This window comes from Eumetopias jubatus, unplaced genomic scaffold, assembly GCF_037043125.1.
Source record: "Eumetopias jubatus isolate StellerSeaLion01/CBP00866 unplaced genomic scaffold, mEumJub1_p1.0 scaffold_9, whole genome shotgun sequence".
NCBI lineage: Eukaryota > Metazoa > Chordata > Mammalia > Carnivora > Otariidae > Eumetopias > Eumetopias jubatus.
This window is the reverse complement of record NW_028274815.1, coordinates 58,575,429-58,599,631: the sequence shown is the minus strand read 5'-3', so window position 1 is coordinate 58,599,631 and position 24,203 is coordinate 58,575,429. Positions and strand designations below refer to the sequence as shown.

At 35.7% G+C, this 24,203-nt stretch overlaps 1 protein-coding gene across 1 annotated transcript in view; it reads right to left on the bottom strand.

Moving 5' to 3' along the window:
• Positions 1-23,396, bottom strand: part of WDPCP (WD repeat containing planar cell polarity effector) — a 281,366-nt gene extending 257,970 nt beyond the window's left edge. Inside the window, exons 1-5 of the mRNA XM_028089705.2 lie at positions 23,317-23,396; positions 17,799-17,846; positions 16,983-17,033; positions 15,436-15,506; positions 15,106-15,165 (exon numbers count right to left, since the gene is read on the bottom strand). Of these exons, the coding sequence (XP_027945506.2) occupies positions 15,106-15,165; positions 15,436-15,506; positions 16,983-17,033; positions 17,799-17,846; positions 23,317-23,377 (291 nt within the window). The 5' untranslated portion in view covers positions 23,378-23,396. The remainder of the gene's footprint in view (positions 1-15,105; positions 15,166-15,435; positions 15,507-16,982; positions 17,034-17,798; positions 17,847-23,316) is intronic.
• Between the last annotated feature and the right edge of the window lie 807 nt (positions 23,397-24,203).

Sequence of the window (24,203 nt, the reverse complement as noted above, 5' to 3'; positions counted from 1 at the left end):
AGTCAGACTTTAAATCATACTGAAAATGAACTACAACAGTGGATCCTTACTAAAAGGATCAAGTAGGAAACTGGACTGAGTCCCTCTCCTCTGCAATTTCACTTACTAAAAATAAAAAATCAAAACACTTTTTTTTCTTATCATAATGCTTTATTAGATTGTCCATCCATGTCCAATTTATTTACTTACAAAAAAGAATATCACTGTAAAGTATGGTAGATCCAAATTATGGATTATTATGCACCTACTAAAAATAAGGAGGTAGATGTAGATCATTGACAGGTATGTTATACAGTTATGTGAAGCAAATTACAGAACAGTATGTACAGAGTAATACCACTTATTTTAAAAACAAATGTATATGCATACATAAACACAGAGAAGTGTTTGTAAATACATGGAGGAAGGACATAAACCAAACTGTTAACTGTGGTTATCATGAAGAGGGGAAGGAGCTTGGGGTTGGGGGGTACTTTTACTTTTTACTATATACCTGTTCTTATTGTATGCCATTTTAGAGTGGTAAGGAGTCATTTTAATTATTTTAAATTTTATTTTTTAATTTTTTATCTATTTTTTATTTTAAGTAGGCTCCACACCCAACATGAGGCTTGAACTCACAACCCTAAGATCAAGAGTACATGTTCTACCGACTGAATGAGCCAGGCACCCCTAATTATTTTAAATTTTACTTTATTTTTTTTAAAGATTTTATTTATTTATTTGAGAGAGAGAGAATGAGAGATAGAGAGCACGAGAGGGAAGAGGGTCAGAGGGAGAAGCAGACTCCCTGCTGAGCAGGGAGCCCGATGTGGGACTCGATCCCGGGACTCCAGGATCATGACCTGAGCCGAAGGCAGTCGCTTAACCAACTGAGCCACCCAGGCGCCCATTATTTTAAATTTTAAAACATTAAAACGGAATAAAGATCACCACTAAATCTTTTTTCAGTTCCTTTTGTTTGAATTTACCATTTTTAATTGGTCACCTTCACCCAACAGATTTCAAATTCACCAATATTCTGCCGATTTTCTTCAATTCTCTAAAATGTACCATTCTTAATATAACTCCTTATCTGTTCTCTTTGATTAGGACCATACTCAACAGTTGCCCCTGAAACATTCTGCTTCTCCTTCCCTGTAATAAAATACTAATATAGCATAAATCTAAAAGAGCATTTCCCAAGGCATAGTCTGGGAAATATTAATCTCTGAAGATGTTCCAGAAAAGTAAGCTTGGAAATTTTGTATATACGTCACCTCTTAAAGACTGACAACAGGCACTTCCTGAGTTAATTCAAACACACACATACACACACTCACCCTTAATATGCAGTCAGATACCTTCCTAATTTAACAACACAGAGTATGATGCTGGGCTTAAGCACAGCAGAGATTTCTTAGGATTAGTATCGTTAAATTGTTACTACTTCTTTTTGTTCAGCTAGAAATATAAAACCACAAAAATCTTTAAAAATAAAAATCTATCACAAAATACTGAGCAGTTTTATAACTTCTCCCAAATAGTTTATAACTTTGCTCTAATTTAACATACCAAGCACAGTCCCTGCCCCCTGGAACTTTTTAGTCAAATCGGTGAGGCAGATAGTAATTAGATGGTCATATAATAAATGTAAAACTGGAAATACAATGAGTGCCAAGCAGTACATGGTCTTGTAAAAGCACATAATAGAGGACAGAACTTGTCAGGGAAGGCTTCCCTACAGAAGGGATAACTGGTGGTCTGAGATGTATGGATAGCAGCGTGTTACCTCAGTGAAAAGGGGAGCAAAGGGCACTTTAGGCAGAGCTAGGAACAGTTTAGGCAAAGGCCCTGAAGCAAGAGAAAGCATGTAGAGCATGAGGGACTGACAGAAGCTTGTGTGGCTGAGGCACTGAGATTTATTTTGTTTTGTTAGGGCACTGAAATTTTTTTCTTAAATTTTTTGAGAGAGAATGTGCATGTGAGCGGGGGTGGGGGAGGGGCAATGGGAGAAGGAGAGAGTCTTAAGCCAACTCCACGCCCAGCACAGAGCCCAACTTGGGGCTTGATCTCACAACCCTGAGCTGAAATCAAGAGTCTAACACTTAACCAACTCAGCCACCCAGGTACCCCAATTTTTAAAAGAGAGTATAGTAGGGGATGAAGTTAAAAAGGTAAGTAGACTAGGAGTTCAGTCTAGCTTTTAAGAGTAGTGTGATGCTATAATTTTTAAAATTCAATTTATTGATTTAATTTTTGGAATGGATAATACATTCATGTAGTTCCAAAAGAAAACAACAACAAATTATACAGAGGTAACAGTTAAAAGTCTTGTTCCTGGGGCGCTGTGGGTGGCTCAGTCTGTTGAGAGTCCAACTCTTGATTTTGGCTCAGGTCATGATCTCAGGGTTGTGAGACTGAGCCCCATATCAGGCTCGGTGCTCAGTGCGATGTCTGCTTGAGATTCTCTCTCTCCCTCTCCCTCTGCCCCCCACCTTGTTCTCTGTCAAATAAATGAATAAATCTTTTTTTTTTTAAAAAGTCTTATTCCTTTTCCTGTATCCCTCCCACCCATGCTCCCTTACCCCTGCCCTAGTTAATCAGTTTTCAGTTTCCTGTCTATTCTACAGAGTTGTGGGAGGGTTTTAAAGAGAAGAGTGACCAGTTTGCCTTTAAAAAATCATTTTGGCTACAGTGTGGAGGGTAGACTGATGGGGAGCAAAAATGGAAGCAGGTAGAACATTTAGGAAGTGTTTAAGTAGTCTAAAAGAGAGATGAAGTGAGGTGGCTCTGACTAAAGTTATTAGCAAAGGGATGGAAAGCCTCCAGCCAGTGTGAGAGAGATTTAGGAGATAAAATCAACAATAAGAGTTCAGTTAGACATGTGTGTGTGGTGGTGGGGGGAGTTAGGTAAAGAAGAAGGTAATTTCTAAGATAAACAGGAGACTTCCAGCTTTCTGGTTTCTGTAAGTGGAAGGAAGGCAGAGCTATTCACTGAGACTGGAATAGCAAAAGAAGAACAGGTAAAGGGCTCTGAGTTCCATTTTAAAGATACTATGTTTAGGAGTGCCTGGCTGGTTCAGTTGGTACAGCATGTGACTCCTGATCTCAGTGTTGTGAGCTGAAGCCCCACATGGGGGGGGGGGTGGGTAAAGTTTACTTAAAAATTTTTTTAATTAAAAAAATATATACCATGTTTGAAATATCTTTGAAGTATCCAAGGGGAGACATTAAGTAGGCAACTAGATTTATGGATTTGGAGCAAAGGGAAAAGGTCTGAGCTCTATAAAGAAGCCATTAAAGCTATAGATATAAATTTGATAACTCGGGAGTTCAGAGGAGAGAGGACAGGGCTTAGAATTGGGCCTTGAGGAATTCCAACATTCAAGGACACAGGAAAGGAGTATGGGCCTGAAAAGGAGGCCAAGAATGCCAGAGAGGTAGAAAGAATATGGGAAGAACAAAGTATCAGGAGAATTAATAGGAAAAAAGCACTTCAAGAACAAGGGAGTGGTGCAGTGCTTGGGTGGCTCAGTCAGTTAAGCATCCAACTCCTGATTTCAGCTCAGGTCATGATCTCAGGGTTGTGAGACCGAGCCCTGCATCAGGCTCCGTGCTGGGCGAGTCTGCTTAAGATTCTCTTTCTCCCTCTCCCTCTGCCCTTCCACCCCACTCTAAAACAAAACAAAACAAAACCAAAAAAAAAAAGGGGGGGTGGTCAGTAGTGTTGAATCCTGTGTATTTAAGATGACGCTTTTAAAAAAAAAAGTTCATTGCATTTAGTAATATGGAGTTTTTTGTGACCTTAATGGCAAGTTTTTCAGCATAATCATCAGGACAAAAGCGCAACTGGAGTTGGCTGAACCCTGAGTGAGCAATAAGGAAAGGGAGACTACAAATAGGGACAATTCTTTTGAGAAATTTGCTTTTGAAAAAAGCAATAAGACCTGGTAGTACCAGTGATGAATAAGACTTGTGGTTATTTGTTTAAAAAGAAAGGAGTTGCGCCTATTTAAAAGCTAATTGGGAATCTCAGGGATCCCAAATAGCCAAAACAATTTTGAAAAAGAACAAAGTTAGAAGATTCACATTACGTGATTTCAAAACATATTATAAAGCCACAGTAATCAAAATGGTGTGATTCTGCCATAGAGACAAACCTATAGATCAATGGAACAGAACAGGGAGCTCAGAAATAAACCCTCACAAATAATGCTCAAAGTGATCTTCAACAAGAGGGCCAAGACCATTCAAGAGGAAAGGACAGTCACTTCAACAAATGGTGTGGGAAAAACTGGATATCCACATGCAAAAGAATGAAGGTGAACTCCTACACATACACAAAAATACCAAAATGGATTAAAGATCTACACTTAGACACAAAAGTATAAAATTCCTCAAAGAAACCACAGGGAAGCAGCTTCATGACATTGGATTTGACAATGATTTCTTAAATATAATACCAAAAGCATAAACAAAAGAAAAAATAGACAAATGGAACTACATCAAACTTTAAGACTTTAATGTATTAAAGGACACAATCAACAGGTAAAAAAAGGCAATCCACACAATGGAAGAGAATATTTGCAAATCATACATCTGATAAGGGGTTAATATCCAGAATATATGTTTTAAACTCCTATAAATCAGTAACAAAAAATCATATAATCATTAAAAAATGGGCAAAACACATGAATAGACATTTCTCCAAAAAAAATATACAAATGGCCAACAAGCAAAGGAAATGATGTTCAACATCACTAATCATTAGAGAAATGCAAATCAAAACCACAATGAGATATCACTTCACACCCATTAGGACAGCAACTATCAAAAAAAACACAAAAAACAAAAAGTGGTGAGGATGTAGAGAAACTGGAACCCTTGTGTACCATGCTAGGATTGTAAAATGGTACAATCACTATGGAAGACCGTATGGAGTTTCCTTGAAAAACTAAAATAGAACAATCATCTGATTCAACAACCCAACTTGTGGATATATATCCAAAAGAAATGAAAGCAAGGTCTTGAAGAGATATTTGTACCCCATGTTCATAGCAGCATTATTCACATAGTCAAGAGAAGGAAGCAACCCAATTGTCCATCAGTGAACGAACAGATAAACAAAATGTGGTATATACATACAGTGAAATATTATTCAGCCTTAAAAAGTAAGGAATTCCTGTCACATGCCACAACATGGATGAACCATGAGGATATTATGCTAAGTGAAATAAGTCAGTCACAGAAGAACAAATACTGCATGATTCTACTTATATGAGGTATCTAAAATAGTCAAACTCACAGAAATAGAGAGTAGAATGGTGGTTGCCAGGGACTGGGAGGAGGGGGAAAGAGGATTTGTTGTTTAAGGGATATAAAGGTTCAGTTTCTCAAGATGAAAAAGTTCTGGAGATCTGTTTCACAACAATATGAATATATTTAGCATTACTGAACTATGCACTTAAAAATGGTTAAGATGGCAAATTTTATCTTTTTTTACCACAATAAAAATATTTTTTAAATAAAAAAATCTTAAGTTGATTCAAAAGATCTAGTTAACAGAAAGTTTAAAAAGCAGGTCTGTGCCAGAAACTAAAAATTTTATATATTTTAACTTCTTACAATAAACTTATAAGTTTTTATCTTCATTTTATAGTTAAATAAACTCTGGCACAGAGAGGTGAAGTAACTTCCCAAAGTCACACAGCTAGTAAAGCCAAGATTTGACACCATGAAGAATGAAGCAGTTTGTGCTTTCCACCATTATGCTACATATAAAACAAATGACAATCATTTGGGGTCCTGAGAAGGCCAGAGGGCATGGGATCCAAAATCTAGGCCAGGGGCTCCCAAAGTTTCTCATTTCATGGCATCCTATATGTCTCAGTAATCTTATGGTGCCCCCAGGCCAAATGTAACTGCAGTTCCATTTAATAAATAGACTCCAACAACTTAATAGGTATTTATGTCCCAACAACTTAGTAGCCATTTGAAAACATAACACAAAGAGATTGAAAGAAAAAAATTAATTCCTCAATAACCATAGTTACTTTCTAATAGGATGTGTGAAATATGAAAATCAACAAGAGACAGATTATTCAGATTTTGAACTCATTTAGCTTTCCATATATTTACTATTAACTATAACTGAATATATGAGGGAAATTCACAATCCTGAACTAGCTTCCTTTGGGGCAAAATACCTTGAAGCTTCCAAAACATTATTAGAAATGAATGCCAAGGGCGGAGGCAGGGAAATTACAAGTTTCTTTAAAGAAATGCTTTAAAATGAAAACAATTAATAAAAGAAAAGAAAGAACCATTTATGAAAAGAACAGGAAGGAAATGTAAGTTGATGATACAAAGATACATTATTATAAAGATCAAAATTTTCTTTGTGTCATAACCATGTTCCAAAACTGGGTTCATATCTTACTGTATTTTTAAGAGTAAATATTTACTGTATCAGTGAATTGTCATAGGTCATTAAACTCTGGATTGAGATCATCAAGCTATAATGTAAATTTTCTGTTTTTCCTGGAAAAGAATTAATTTTTGCCTAAGAAAGAGTAATTATTAAGGCATGATATTAAATTGGCTAGCTGAACATTAAGATTACTAAGGTAGAGTATTGTATATGCGCAAATATAGAAACACATGTTCTTATTTTTAATGTAAATCTGTGGGAATGATGGCCATGGATGTGCAGTACTCAGAGATTCTTCAGGAGGAACAGAGGCTGGGAACCTGTGTCATAGCTGACTGACAAAAGCTACACTTTCCCTGGTGGCTACTGGCCAATGTTTCAGCATGGTCAGGTGCTAGTTCAACAGGGGACTCCTCTAATGAGCAACTTTGGCTCAGGGACTCCCCATTTATCCTCCCTGAAACTTTCTCAGCACCATGCTATAGCCTGAGGCCCTTTATACACAATCTGCACTTTCTCCTTTCAGAGTTCAGACCAGTATCCCAGTCAAAAGGCCCTTCCCACCTACTTTTGCTCCCCTCCCGCTTTCTCTTTCACATCTCCCCCATAAATCTCCTGCATTCCTAGTTCATCTTCTTTTTAATCTTTATTTATTTATTTTTTAAGTGATCTCTACACCCAACATGAGGCTTAAACTCCTGACCCCGAGATCAAGAGTTGCATGCTCTACTGACCGAGGCAGCCAGGGGCCCCTAGTGCAGCTTCACATCTGCTTCTTAGAAGCACTCTGGGCATGTTTAAAAAAGACTTCAATTAAAGGGGCGCCTGGGTGGCTCAGTCAGTTAAGCATCTGCCTTTAGCTCAGGTCATGATCCCAGGGTCCTGGGATCGAGCCCAGTGTTAGGCTCCCTGCTCAGCGGGGAGCCTGCTTCTCCCTCTCCCACTGCCACTCCCCCTGCTTGTGCCCTCTCTCTCTAATAAATAAAATCTTTTTTAAAAAAAGGTTTCAGTTAAAGAAATACATGTATAAATTGTTAAAATGTTGAAGAATACCTGGAATTAAAACAACTGTTTACTGCCTATTCCCACGATAGCCTCTCATCCCACTTGCAAATAAGACCATTTTTAACTCTTAGAGTAGCTCCTTCTGGTTCTATGCCCACATTTCTAAGCATGTTTTGTCACTTAGAATTGCATTCAGGTGCATGTAACAGAAACCTAAAAAATAGAGAACAAACAAAGAAAAAACCCAATCACTTAATAGAATGGGTTTGTTTTTCCTCACAGAACCAGAAATCTACAGTTAGGCAGTCCATGCCTGATAAGACAGGTCCATGGTTTCATCAGGTACCAGGCACCTACTTTTCATCCCCTCTCCCTCTATTAAGTGGCTTCTTGTGAACATTACTTGAGCAATTAATTCTCCTCTTTCCCCAAATCAGTTTTTCCCCTCTCTATTGGGTCATTCCCATTAGCATACCAACTAGAAATAGATGTTATTTCTCCTATCTAAAAAAGAAATAAGAACCTCTTTTGACTCCACTTCTCCTTCAATCTCCTGCCCTATTTCTCCATTCTCCTTTATAACATAACCCCTTATGTTGTTAATTCCTAATTTCTCCCTTCCCATTCTCTTCAATATATTCCAACCAGGCTCCTGTCCACACCATCTACTGAAACTGCCTTTATCCAAGTCACTGATGATCTTTGTGCTATTCCATTCAATGGTCTATCTCAGGCATCTTGCTACTGGTTTCTTATGTAACAGTAACACTTCACTTTCTTCTTGAAACCTAGTTTCCAGGATATACACTCCTTCCAGTGTGCTCTGGCTACTCCTTTTTAGTCTCCTTGCTCCATATCTCCCTTTCTCTATCTCCAATCCCCAAAAGCCAGAGGACCCCAGGACTCAGCCCTTCAGCTTCCGCTAGTTCTGTATCTAAACTCACTCCCTTGGTGATCTTCATCAATCTCTTGGCTTTAATACCATCTGTGTGGCTCCCTCCCAAATTCATCTTTCCAACCCAGACTTTTCTCTCAACTATTTGACTTTTCCACTTGAATATCTAATGGCCTTTCAAACACTGATGTCCAAAACTGAGTTCTTGATATTTCCCTCAAAAATGTCACTTTGGAATCTCTCCCATCTCAATAAATGGCAACTCCATTCTTCTAGCTGTTCAGAAATTTTTTTCTATCTACCACATTTGATCCATCAGCAAATTCTGATGGCTCAAAATTCAAAATATACCCAGAATCTGGCCACTTCTCACCACTCAACCACTACCATCCAGTCAAGGCCACCATTATTCATCTGGACCATGGCAATAGACTTCTAACCTGTTCCATCTTCATTTTCTTCAGTTCGTTCCTATCATAATGCCCAGAGTGATCCAACTGAAAAGTGAATTAGATCAAGTTCCTCCTCAGCTCAAAATCTTTCAAGGGTTTCCCATCTCACTTAGAGTAAAAGCCAAGTCCTATCAAAGGCCTAAAAGGTCCTATATAACTAGTGTCTAATTTCTTCTGATTTCAATTCCTGCTACTCTTTCTCCTTGCTCATTCCATTCTAGTCATGTTGACTCTTTCCCATTCTTCAAACATGTCAGGCATCCTCCCATCTCAGGGCCTTTGTATCTGCTGTTCCCTCTACCCGGGACTCTCTTTTCCAGGTATCTTCCATTGCTTGCTCCTTCATGTCTTAATCACATGGTATTTCAGTAAGGCCTTTCCTGGTCACCAAATATCAGGCCCATCATGCCCCACCATCCTCCACACTTAAATCCCTATCTTTCTTGCTTTGATTTTCTCTTAACAGTTTTTACTTTCTCACATACTCTAAATTTTACTTATCAATATTTTCAGGACTATCTCCCTACTGGAATGTAAACCACAGGGGAACAGGAATATCGGTCATTTCGTCTTTTTGTTCACTGGTATCCTCAGCATTGAGAATACTCTCTGGCATATAGTAGACACAAAATATATATATATGCCTTGAGTGAAAAAAAATGGTTAAAAGTGGGTCCCTGACCCTCAAGCATATCTCAGATCCAGACGAGAAGCAAGCAAAGAGCAGAAACTGAAAAGGCACATCCCAGGCGAGTCTGGCCTCTTAGTAAGTTTTCTTGTAAGTCCTACCAGTGACCTGTGCTTACTTTGGCAAGAGCTACTTCATATAGCCACCTCCAGCTTCATAAAGGAAGAGGGTAACTGAGTGCTTTAAACTGGTCACACTGCCACTGGGAACATCAGGGCCTGATCATAAAGAAAAATGGATATTGGGCAAGCGACTAGCAATGTCTTCCACATATTATTTATTTAGTCATTACTACTGATTTCCTATTATCATGAATCAAGATTTAATTCTCTTCTATTCTTTATTTCTTATTTATTATTTTTTTAAGTTCTGTATCAGATCAGATATTAGAATTATCAGTTCCTTTTCTTCCCTCCCTCCCTCCAACATTCCTAGTAGAATCTTCTGTCCCCTGCCCCAATTTGGACTAGTTGCTCTCTAGGCCTAAGGCACAGTTACCATCCTAAGATTTCTCTTCACTTCTTTCTTATGAAAGATCCTCTATCCTTTTGTCATTCTGTTCTGCAGTACAGCGATATTTGAACTTTCTCTTTCAATTCTTCTATTAGTTTTTCTATTTAAATGATGTCATATTTTTAATTCCCAAGAGGCCCTTCCCTTTTCCCCAGGTATTCCTTTGCTAAAAATAGGTTCCTATTCTTGTTTTAAAGATGCAACAGCTCCTTTTACATCTCTGTGGGTTAATTTTAATTCCCTGAATTTAGTTGTTTATTGCACTGTCCCTGATTCTTTATCTTTAGTTTTTTTTAAACTCACACACAAAGGGGTGCCTGGGTGGCTCAGTTGGTTAAGCGACTGCCTTTGGCTCAGGTCATGATCCTGGAGTCCCGGGATCGAGTCCTGCATCGGGCTCCCTGCTCAGTGGGGAGCCTGCTTCTCCCCCTAACCCTCCCCCCTCTCATGTACTCTCTCTCTCTCTCATTCTCACTCTCTCAAATAAATAAATAAATCTTTAAAAAAAAAAACTCACACACAAAGATCTTGGATTTACAGGTGGAGAATTTCTTCAAAAAGTATCATAATCTCTAGCTCTCTGGTTATATTTAAAAGTAAGTCGCTTTAAAAATTTAATGAGAGCATTTTATGCATTGGTAAGCTTATTAACTTATAACTCCACTATAAGGATATTGGTTGGCCCATCTACCTTTTCAAAGGAAACTACCAAATATCAGTATCTATAGCCATTGTGCTGGGTTGACAGGTGGGGGAGGGGAATAATCTACTTTTTTTCAGAGAAGGATCCCTTAAACAGGTTACACAGAGACTTACACCTCACAGCTAGAGAGGGGAAAGAGCTGAGGAAGATCTCACCATTCCAGATACAGACTCTCACTCAATCCCCTTATTCTCAGTCTAGCCACCTCACTTCTACTATGTATTGTGCTTAGCATCTTCAAATCCAGAAACCCTTTGGGTTGGTGTTTCCAGAAAATAATTATCCTATCTCATTTGTTCTTTATACAAACTGCCTCTAGTTTTCCTGTTTTATCCTACATCTTAATGCCATGCTAATCTCTATGGTTTCTCTCTAAACTCTTACTATCTTTTCACTAAACTTTATTATCTTTTTACCTGGTATCCTACAACTTAGTACTCTTTAGTGTCTTAGTGATTTCATGTATCTATATTCCTTCATTAGGTTATACTGGGGACTCAGCCCACATCTTACACTTCCTTAGTGCATCCCATAATGGTGGCACTCAATAAATACAGTGTAATAAGTTTTATATAAGTAATATGCTGTTTCTAATAGTTGTAACTTAAAGTCATGGTTTGTCAATTATTATTTTATGAGAAAATCAAACTGATTTTCAATACAATTTGATGAAAGGAAAGATCAGCTAATGATGCTATCAACTCTACAACTGAGGAAATTATGATAAAATGAGTTCCATGCACTCACAATTTATCTGTGGTAGGCTTAAAAAATAATTTATATTCTTACATAGCATGTCAAGTAATTCATTATACGAACCAAAAAAGAAAACTATCTTTTCTTGGCATTTTTTAAAGATATATTTATTATAGAGAGAGAAAGCATGAGCAGTGGGAGGAGGGGCAGAGGAAGAGGGAGAGAGAGAATTCTCAAGCAGACTTCCATCTGAGCACAGAGCCCAATGCAGGGCTCCATCCCAGGACCCTGAGATCATGACACAAGCAGAAACCAAGAGTCAGCCGCTTAACCCAACTGAGCAACCCAGGCTCTCCACTGGCATTTTAAAATTGTATCCAGAAATGTGGAACTGTTACAGAAAGAAATCAGGGTACAGCTAACTATATCATATACTTTTGTAGCTGACTATACATATTTGATTCAAATAATTTAATCTAAAATTGACATATATGATGTTATATCTATCTTAATAACTTTGCTTTTAAATTATGCAATAACCTGTAAATATGAATGTGACTTAAAGCACAATAATTAAAAGAATTTAAAAATTCCACCATAGTGGTATACAATTTAATAGTCTCCGAATGCTAAAACTATTATTCCCTTTGTAAAATATTTATAAAATGAATAGTTTGTAAAATGGTTTAAGAAATTCAAAGTGGAAATTATTAAACACTTTCTTATAATAAAATGATTTTAGGAAAACCAAAAAAAAGAGAGAGAGATATTTTGATAGCTTATGAAACTAAATCTCTAAATTACATCTCATACTTTTAATGCATTTCAAATTAGGAATAGGCATAGCCTGAAAAAACAACTTTAAAAAACAAGTTTCATACAGAGCATATGTACAGGTAAATCTTGATTTATAAACTTTTGAATTTGCAAGTGGAGGAATTATTTTTAAATGGTATAATTTATAGGTCATTGGATCAACAACATGAACTAAGCGTTGGTTATGATGACAACCTATAAAATCTCATTATTCAACAGAGGGAAAAACCTAAGCTCAAAATGTATCCTCTGAAATCCTTTATGTCTCTGTAGTTGCCTGGCTGATTTCCAAACAGTTAGACCTTTTGAAGAAATAAGGATCCCGTAAAAAGAAGAAAACCAAGATAACTTCCATAAGTCTTAAATTTGCCATTTTGGGGGGTAAAAGATTTACAGTAGTTGAGGAGTGGCCACAATCAAAGACTGAGAGTTCAACTATGTTAGCACCAACTTTAATTTCACCCCCTTTTAAGAGTATGTTGTGGTCAGTTGTCACCATTTTAGGGCTAAATATATGGGGAAAACTACTAATAGAAATTTAAGCCTGTGTTATGGTGGAGCCACCACACCTCACAAAAGGAGGACCCTGGAGTAAATTGGGGAGTACTTATTTTGTAACTAACAAAAGGTTAAGGGGATCCTTTAAAAAACTAAGCACCAAATTTTTAATTTACTATGATATTAGAGATCTTTATGATAATGCACATACACACATATTTTTAGAAGAGTTAGCTCATAGTCTTGTTTAGAAATTGAGGAAGTGGATAAATAATGTTAGGAAGTCCCTCAAAGGCCCTAAAGATTTGCGGACTAATCAGGATGGGCAGGGTGGAAGTCAAGTTATCTTATTAAAATATACCATCACATCAAGAATGTGCTGGTAGTAAAAGGTCTATTTTAGGAATAACTTATCAATCACACAAATAAAGCACAAAATATGACAGAACATACAGAAAGAGACACTTCATTGGAAATATTAAAAGGGACTCATTGGTACAAAAGCCTAGGAAACCACTGTTGTCAGTTTGCTATAAATTACAGAAGTAATTTTATATATATTCTATCATGAAAATTCCTTTTCTGCATTGAAGTAATAATGAGGGACGTCCTCCTCCTTATTCCTCTATATACAAATACATACAAACTTGCTTAAAAATTAAAATGCAATAACATCTATTTATAAAGGATTGCCTAGGGGCGCCTGGGTGGCTCAGTCGGTTAAGCATCCGACTTCAGCTCAGGTCATAATCTCGGGGTCCTGGGATTGAGCCCCTGGTCAGACTCCCTGCTTAGCAGGGAGCCTGCTTCTCCCTCTCCCTCTGCCTCTCCCCCTACCTGTGTGCTTTCTCTCTGTCAAATAAATAAAATCTTTTTTAAAAAATTAAAATAAAAAAAATAAAAAGGATTGCATACTGGGATGCTTCACTGCATATTTTAAGATGCCTGACATGTTCCAACTTACCCTGTGCAATGGTAAGGGTGGAGGCCACAAGACAGATCTCTTACTATGGGTAGTAGGCTTGCCCTCCAGTCAAATTATTTTGAGCTTGCTTTTAAGGTGAGTAATTGCATTGAGACGTACAATGAGTTTTACTAAGTTTAAAACTTCCTGGAGCATATTTTGTATTAAAGTTTTAAAGTTTGATTAAAACTTTAATGAAAACAAATTATGAATTTTTAAATAATCTCATTCTTTTGGATAGAATCCTAAGTCAAATTTAGAAAGTATTATGCTGCTGATAATATTAATTCAGCCTTGCAAACAGTCTCTGGAAAAAATAATTTACGCCATTTGAGGAGGTAACTAGTTACCTTCATGAATAAAAGTAGGCTTGTTTAAACAAAAAATGAGGAAAAACTAGAGTCCATTAAAATGATAGTCTATATTCAAATACTCAATTAAGATATGCTCATAATAATTACAAATTCAATGTTATAGATTTATGGATAGACCCATAGGCCTAAACTTCAAACAAGAATAGTTAGACCTAAAATAAATCACATTATAAACAAGTAAGAACTTAAATTCATATAGGATATTCAATTCCATAAAACTTAAGTTATAATTATTAGTAGTGTTAATGTAACTTCAATTACACACATGAGTAGAATATGACTAATGATTCTTTTAATCACAAACAAGTAAGATTTTTCTAGGCAACTAGTATTTCTTAAGCCTATAAACAAAGCTAAGGCATTTGTCCATTATTCTCTGATCAATGGTCACTAATTATTATGTCCTGAACCTAGACCCATTCAACATGCAGCTCATGTTGTCTAGGCCCTAACTGTGCTAACAGAACTTTCCGTGATGGAAATGTTCTTTATCTATATATGACAACATGTGGCTATTGAGCACTTAAAATGTGGGTAGTGTAACTGAGGAACTGAATTTTTAACTTTCTTTAATTTTAATTAGTTTAAATTTATTTTTAAATAACCACAGGTGACTGGTGGCTATTGTATTAAACAGCACAACTTAGAGGGTTCAAAAAATAAGAGCAAATGTCTTATGTTAGGTCTAACTCTAGTCTGCTTGTTGGTTTCCATAAGCATGGTACTCACAAATGCTTATTAGAGTAATATGCCAAAAAACCTTCTGTCCTGTGCTTTTATCTTCACTCAAAAATATGATTAAATCTATGCCAGGAAACATCTAATACAGCATTCAGACAAATCTAAACAAAAAATACCATTTTTATTAGTGTTCGTAGTGTCAGTACAACTATATTGATTAATGAGGCAGCCTGGTGGGTGTGTCAATCTGTCTAATGTTAGTTCTAGAATGACTAGAATTCAAACTATGAAATATCCACTCCTAAAAAGTTTTTGTCCGTTATCTATCATAAACACAAGAATACCAATTACTGCATAGTTTTCAGCTCCATTGGTTAAACACTGCAAAAGTATGTCAGACCATTTTACCTGACAGACATATTTGTTCTTCCATTTGCTCAGCACACAGTGACTGTTTTGCATCAATTCCTGAAGGAAACAGAAAAAGAGAGAGTGCAGTTGGCTATACACATTGTTGTTATCAGAGTGCTTCTGATTTGCAAGCACCAAAAAAAAAAAAAAAAAAAAAAAAAAAGATCAGCATGCCACACAAAGATGCAACTGTTTTGGAACTCCTCAGTAGACAAAAGCAAAGCTATCATCACTAGGAGAGTTGATCCTTTATGAAAATTAAAACTGTTGAAAGATGTTTTAAAACAGATTTGTTTGTTGCCATTTTTGAAACTTTTGGAAAGATACCTCCAACTCCTTGAGTGAGTCTCGAAGTTTTTCTGGGCGTCTATTTTTGAGTGTCCACGGATAATCTCGTGCTGGCAAATGAAATATGTACTACAGTTAGTTAAACAAGATTTAAAAAGGAAACTCTGCTTAGCAGTGTGCCTTAGGAGGATTAAAATAAAACACCTCCTTAATTGAGAGGAAGTGGGCTTCATTTCCATCATCAAATAACAGCCTTTTGAAAGGCTTTGTCATAGGAACAGGATTTTTACCACAAAACAATCTTGGTGATCATAATTTTATGATGACAACCAACACGGCTCAGAGAACCCCTGGGAAAGTTTCCTAGTCTTGTGAATCTAGTACCTAGTTGTAAATGACCAACTCTTTACCAGAGAATAACTTTCCCATATAAATAATTAAAAGTTCAATCCAAAAGAAATTCCAAAATCTGCAAATAACTCTCTCAGACCTGAAAATTCCTACAAGTGAATGGATATACTGAGGAAAGAAATAAAACACAAAATATGATGCGCAGAATATAAATTTAAAAGGAAGCATCACCTATTAAAACTTTTTTATTTAAAATGATCCTCTTTGAAATGTACACAATTCAATAATGATAAGCCTTTGTTTTGTTTTAAATGCATTTAAAAGATAAAATCATTTAGTAAAATCTCAATATTAGCCTAAGACAAACTAAAAATAGTTTTATTTCAAAGAAAATGTTAAATTCATTTAACCATATCTATTTCATCATGAAAATTCATCTTTGAATTCTCCTAAATAATAATTCTAAAAAAAGAGTTGTATGTATGTGTGTATGTTCTGTGTGCATACTCATAGTATATACAGACATTTAAATTTTACAGTAGAATTACTATATATCTTATTTCAGCAAATTAATTTCATTCTATAAACATAATGTATGATGTATATAGCATATATGCAAGTTTTTAAATTTATATTGTAGTTACTAATATAGCATTGAAAAAAAAATGTCAGCTTGCCCATTTAAAACAAGGGAACAAGTAGGACTTTCAGCTCCACCTGTATTCCAAATAAAAGTTAAATTATATTTAATTTCAAGTCATTAAAGCCATCTTTCATTGTAGCCATATTATATCTATATATCCGAGAACAGAAAAGACGAGAAAGAATAAAATGCTAATACTAGTCATTACAAATTTTTTTTTACAAGTTTTATTTTCTTAAAATGGGTAAAACATAAACAATTTAGGCACGGTGTGTGTAACAAAATGTTATCAGAATTTAAGTATGATACACTTATTTTAAATATATTAAATGATATAAATATAGTTCATTAAGAAAGTTTATGTTTACACAGGCATATATCTTATCAAAACTGGATAGAGATTTCAATGGTCTAAATTAGAAATGCCTACCACATATAATTCTCACTCATATGTTTATATACCTAAACAATGGGAATTTATAATTTTAAGATATTTGTGCAGAAAGCTTAAAATATTTTTTAAGACTGAATCTTCAGGGATATTCAAGTTCCAGTTTTATAATAATTACAAAAAAGTATAAAGTAAGCTTACATTCTGCCAGCTTCTGCTTTTCTTCTAAGTTACCATGCTCTGTCACTGATACTATGGCAGGAGAAAGAAGGAAAGAAGAAAAGTGCAAATTATTTTAATTAAAATACTTTGTATTTTAAATGCACACATATAATGTATATTATGCACATTGCTGAGTGTTTCCTAAATTTGTAGTAAAAAGGCTTACACAGCACAACAGGTGGGCCAATATCCTGAGCTCACAATCTCATCAGATAGGGAAGAGAAGAACTGCAATGGAGTCTAGACAGAAGCTGCTTCAGGCTGTCATCAGAATCATGAAGTTAGCCTATTAACCACCAAGCTAAGCACACAGGATGCCCACACAAGCCCCACTTCAACAGAGACCAAAACAGGAAGTAACTAGCTAGAAAGACCTTTTGGCCCATCACGAAACTTCTGGGATTAACAGGATTAATCAGATAAAGAAAATTGATCATTCACTCAGAAATGCCTATTTCAGATATCAGGTAAGGATCCAGAAGGCCAGCAACAGTGGGACCCATGCATTAACAATGCCCTCTACTGGGACACTGATAGATAAACGTGAATAGACTGTCCAGTTATCAGTTGGATCGGCAGGAAAATGAAAATTTTCATGTTCCTCTACAGTATTTTCTCGATATTGCTTTATTTTATATAGAACAGATTTCAACCTCAGTATTTTTCTAAAGAACTGAAATGACTTTTTTTAACTTTAGAATTTATCTAAAGCTCAAAAAAAGAGTTAATGGTCAGTATTTTATAGTTTAGAATATTTCATTTATAAAAATTAGTTGAGTAGAATAGACAGTTTACCTGGTGGGTCTTTCTTGTCATAATACTGGTAGATCCCTATGTCTCTATCTATGGAAAAGAAGAAATAACATTAGATTATGGTAAAAAGTTCTGGAGAATAAGAAGCCAAACCGTATTATATGATACAGCAGGACTGGGGTTAGGGGGCGGGTAGGCAAGGACAGAAACAATCTTTTTATGTTACTATAAATAAATAAGTTCAAAAGTATCTTGACATGAGTTCATCTATTCTAGGGACATGCAGGAACTGGAAGGTTTATCAATCTAATTTAAAGATTTACACAAAACTACAAGGGCATGAGGAAAGGAGTAGTAAAAAAAAAAAACTGAAATCAAGGAAGACTAACTTTTTTCTTTCACACTTCCTCTGATATTTTTCACAGGGTGCTACCAAAAGGAACTGCCACTAAGCAATGCCAAATGAAATAAGAGGATGGAAAAAAAATGCCCTGTTTCTGAGCTATTGCTTTCTCTTCCCCAGTTTAGCTGGAAGCTAGTATGGTGCTTGGGGGAAATTTGCAGGAGAGGAAGAGAAAATTAGAGGAAACATACGTATGGTTAAGTTAACTGAAGCTTGTTTAGACTCAAAAAACCTTCAAAACCCATTCAAATTCAGGTGCTCTTCCGGCGGGGGGCGGGGGGGGGGGTTGGGTACAAAAGCAAAAGCAAGGCTTCGCAGATGTTGAGAGTGATTTAACCAAGAACTCTGTCCTTGCAATTGAATTACAGGAAAACCAAATAATCGTATCCATTTAATTCTTATCTGTGAATACTGAAATATCTTTTTCTTTGAAGTAATAGTTGTTTCCCTCCTTGCAAAATAATTCTAGTTACTAACAAAAGGATACAACTGTTTCTAAAGTAGTGGAAGCAGTACAGGCTGCCCCCTAGTGACTGACTGCTCCAAACTTTCTCAAACTGAAACATGAAACTTGAAAAAAAAATGTATTACAGCTATAATTTTTATTTTTATTATTTTAAAGATTTATTGATTTATTTACATAATCTCTACACCCAACATGGGGCTCAAAATCACAACCCCAAGATCAAGAGTCACATGCTCCACCAACTGAGCCAGCCAGGTGCCCCATATAATTAACTTTTCAAATAGAGTTTTTCAAAAGAGTCAATCCTGTGTACTTATTAAAGCTCCATTCTATTCATCATGCCACTAACTGGGACATATAATTTTTTTTTAAGATTTTATTTTTAAGTAATCTCTACATCCAATGTGGGGCTCAAACTTACAACCCCGAGATCAAGAGTCACATGCTCTACCAACTGAGCCAGCCAGGCACCCCAGGACATATAATTTTAAAGACTACAGTTTATTTCTATTGGATAGATTGAAAATATATAATAAGGGGTGACTGGGAGAGGTCATAAGTAGCACTCCTAAGATACTGATAATATTTTATTTCTTGGGTGATGACTTTATGGGTGTGTTCATTTTTTGATAGTTCAAAACACACCCTTATGATCTTTATACTTTTCAATACATATGCTATACTTCAATAAAAAGGTGTTTTTTTAAAATCTAAGAACCGTAAGCATTACAAACACAGGCAATATTCTCTAGCATAATAATCCATCATTAGGTGCAGCCAAATTATTTACAACTCTAGAACAGCACTATGAAGAACATAAAAGGCCTTGAATTCTTTTTTTTTTAAGTTTTTGTATTTATTTAAACAATCTCTATATCCAATGTGGGGCTCAAATCCATACCCCGAGATCAAGAGCCACATGCTCTACTGACTGAGCCAGTCAGGCGCCCCACATACTTCTTTTAAAAGAATATTTGCATTGATACTGTTTTGAGCTTTGTAGAAAAATATCATTAATTATGATATTACCAATGTCTTTGGGGGTATAAAAAGATTGCTATTTTTGGCTTCCTATCTTTTTAAAATATCTAATTCAAACATGGCAGGGCTTTAAAAAATTCAGGTATACTGCTCAAGTCTTTCAACATAAGCAACACTGCCACACTGTATATCTTCTAGCCCTCAATACCTCCTCCTTAGAGATAACTATTTTGAACTATGAGCTGTTTCTTCTGTATATTCCTCCATATTTATAGTTTTCTCACCCTATTATTTTTTGATTCTTCAGTTGTAGATATTATCTATTGCCTATCCACTATGGAAATTGAGAATTCAGTTATCTTTTACCACTGTGTACCCCTCCCTACCTACAGACACTTAACTTACACTTCTCCCCATCCTCCCAATATAATTAGAGCACAATTTTTGGTTAAGTCAGTGCTTACAATATTAATGAACACATAAACACTATTCATAACCAAAGCATGGGGTAGGTACACTATATGATTGCATTTCCTTTTTTTATACAACTTCCCTGATGTTAAAAATTGCCTTGTTTTTTATTTGCTTTAAAAGAATGTTAACACAGGTGCCTGGGTGGGTCAGTCGGTTAAGCATCTGCCTTCAGCTCAGGTCATGATCCTCGGATCCTGGGATAGAGCCCCACATCGGGTTCCCTGCTCAGCAGGGAGTCTGCTTCTCCCTCTCCCTCTCCCCCTCCCCCTGCTCATGCTCACTCACTCTCTCTCTCTCAAATAAATAAAAGCTTTTTAAAGAATGTTAACACTAATTAATCTCCAATATACTCTCACATTTCAATGATTAATCAGTATAATTTTTTCATTGGCAACATCTTCCCTAGAGCCTTATGATCTGGTACTATTTCTGGACTGTCTAACTTCTAGGTCTGATGCACAGACACTGTCTATTTTCCTGACTAGACAGGTGTGCCTTCTCTCTTGGATTAATTCCCTTGTTTGGCAAGACACATATGCTCTGGTAGTTTAATGAGAAAAGGAAGGTAAATTTGGTGAGTATTTACAAAGCTGAAAATGTCTTCTGACAACTGACTGACTAGCTGGCTGGGAAGAGAATACTAAGTTGGAAATAATTTCTCTCTGAATTTTGAAGACATCATTCCATTGCTTCATAGTGTCCACTATCAGTGTTAAAAAGGCCAAGGGCAATCTAAGTTCCAACCCTTTGTATGTAATCCATTTGTTCTTTTTTTGCTATATCTTTTTTTTTTAAGATTTTATTTATTTATTTGACAGAGAGAGAGGGAGATACAGTGAGAGAGGGAACACAAGCAGAGAGAGTGGGAGAGGGAGAAGCAGGCTTCCTGCTGAGCAGGGAGCCCGATGCGGGACTCGATCCCAGGACCTCGGGATCATGACCTGAGCCGAAGGCAGACGCTTAACAACTGAGCCACCCAGGCGCCCCTATATCTTTTTTGATCTCTGGATTTTTTCTTTATGCTCAGTGTTCTGAAATTTCACGCTGATGGGCCTTCATATATGTCTTCTTCGATTCATTGTGTTCAGTACTTACAGGACTTTTCAACCTATAAACTCATTTTCTTAGTTCTAGGAAAATTTCTAGTAATATTTCTTTGATAATTTCTTTGCTTCCTCTTTGCTGCTTTTCCCAGAATTAGTAATTGAGTATAGAATTCGTATGTTGAGACTCTACTATTCTTATTGCTCCTGTTTATTAATCTTATCTTTTGTCACAGCATTCATTTCACTTTTTCCTATCAGATTTTCTATCTATTGTTTTTGAACTTCCTCTAAATGCAATCATACTATTTGTACTCTTCTGCAACTTCCTTTTTTTTTTTTTGCCCAATATTATATTCTTGACATTCACTGATGCTGTTGCATACAGCTATAACGCATTCACTTTCTCTGTTGCATAAATCCATTCTCCTGCTGGGTTGTTTCTAGTTGCCTACGTCATAAACAGTACTATTATGAACATTTTGGTACATGTCTCCTGGTGCACAAGTGTCAGGGCTTTTGCTAGAGTATACACCCAGGAGTGGAATTACTGGTCAATAGGTGACATATAGCTCCAACTATACTAGATAATGTCAAATTGTTTCCTAAAGTGGTTGCACCAATTTATACTTTCACTAGCAGTGAAATAAGCTGAATTTCTTCCTGTGGGTTTTTTTTTTTCTCTTCTATTTTCGGAGAGAATTCTTTCTTTGTTGCTTTTTTGAGTTTAAAATTTTTTTCTGCTATTTTTAATTTCCAAGAGGTCAGAATCACTTTCCAGTGTTTTCTGAAACTTCTGTATTTTGTTTCTTGCTCTTCATATTTCAAAATGAGGCACTAGAAAACTGATTAGAAGCTCTGTGTACATGAAGAGGGCTTGCCAACTGGTGGGCTTCACTGATCAGCCAGGGACCAGGGTGTTTCACTGGAGGAACCCCTCAAATGTCAATGTCAATAGATCTTCTCTTTGAGGTCATGCAGTTGCTCCAGGGCCTCAAACTCCTTCTTTCTTAGAAAGTACACAACTGGCTGTGACACATTTCGGAATCAAGTGGGATTAAGAGGACTTCACCCATCAGTAGGTAGGTTTTCACTTCATCATATTTTCACGTCAGCACCTTTCCCCTGTCTTCTTTTCCTGGGGCTGATGTCTCCAAGTTTAGAGCATCTCTAATTAAATACTTCCACATGTATGAGAGGTGTCTCACCACTTCATAAGCAAACTTTCAAGTCCCTTTGTTGTCACCCTCATGCTGAATCCCCATCCTTCTGCAGTATCTGGCTTCTCAAATTTCTGTATCTTTCTAGAATTCTGAGACACAGAGTGGCTGTCTTTGCAATTCTCTTCTGTAGACATTTGATATTCAGATTTTTAAGTTTTGCTAATTCCTCCATCCATCTTCCAAAAATTGCCCAATTGCAATTGTCTCCTCTCCTATTCTCTTAGTCCTTATGGGTTTATGCCTTCTTTAATTCATTTATTCTCATTTTAGAAGAATTTGGGGAGGAAGCAAATGTGTGTTAAATCTACCTTGTTTTACTGGAAATTCTATCCTTAGCACATTTTAAGCAAAGTAAACTTAGTGAAATTATAATTACATTTGCCAAGGCAAACCATCTTCTTAGTAATGATGCTAAAGGCATATAAATAAAAGTCTCCTAAATACTAAAGTTGTTTTGGATAATCAAAGAGGAAAAGATATTTAAAAGTTATTTCCTAACAATACATACTTTATGCTAAAATACTAATAAGCATCATTAAAACGTCCCCCAAAATGTGAAATGAAAGAATATAAACATAATTAATTGTACATCTTAGCTGTATGTTTGAAATATTATCTTAATATTGAATAGAAATACCCTTACCATTAGCTAGCCTGCAAATATTTATGAATATATATCAGTCATTATGAACAATCCCAGGAAAAAACTGAACATGTATGTATCCTAAAAGGAAACAAATATTAGGCCAATAAAATTAATTTCACAACAGAAAATCTAACTCAAGTTGAAAAAAATAACTTTTTCAGAGTAACTAAAAACAATTATTTTTCATTAACCAATTTTTCATTAAGTATAAGAAAATAATGCAATTCTAGCTAAAGAATCCAGGCTCTAACCTTTGCTAGTACTTACTTATAACGTTATAACTTATATTTGAAAAATACTGAAATTAACCCAGAGCTCACTTACCCCCAATGTGTAAGGTATTCTTCAAAGACCACAGGTGCAGTTCAGTCAAGCAGAAAGACATCTGATGGCAGAAGAAATCTCTGTCCTGTTTAAAAAAAAGTTAAAAAGAGATGCCAATTAATTATTGTCAATAAAACCAGATCCCTTAGAAAAATAACAGAATCATTTGACACTACTCATATTTGAGATATGGCATCCATTAGAATAAACATATTTTAACATATCCTTGGTTAACCATCCAGAAATAAACTCTAGAAAAAGAAAAATACACTCTTCCTAAACATAGTATGCCATCTCACTGAGAAATGTGGTAAGAAGAATGTATGTATTTGAATTTTCAGTAACTTGTTTGATTTTTAAGGCTCTGAGTATATTTAGAATTATTTAGTATTTAAGCATTTTTAAAACATTTTAAGAAAAGGAAAGATCTGTTAGGTAATTATTAAGTACAAACACCTTTTGTGGTGTATTTTTAATATACAAAGCAAATATTTATGATCTCCCACATATAAACAAGCTAATTAAAATGGAATTTGCAAGGTAAATGGTATACAGTTACTATTATCAGAAACATTTACTTAAAGGTAAACTGTAAAACCACATTAGCATTCAGAAAAGTTTGTTAATCTGCATGTCATGATAGATTCAGATACTCTACTCTAAATACATTAAGATGGAAAAAACAAGATAACAAAACAGTTCATTGAGTATTTCCTCCTAGTTTTAATATCAGGGGCTAGTGATGGATATTACTGATATTTTTTCATGAAGTAGTATGTCATTAATTTGGACTAATTGGAGAAAGGCCAATATGAATCAGAAAAAAAAGTCAACATTTTACAAATATTTTATAACTTCCAAATGTTTGCTTAGAAATACATGTAGTA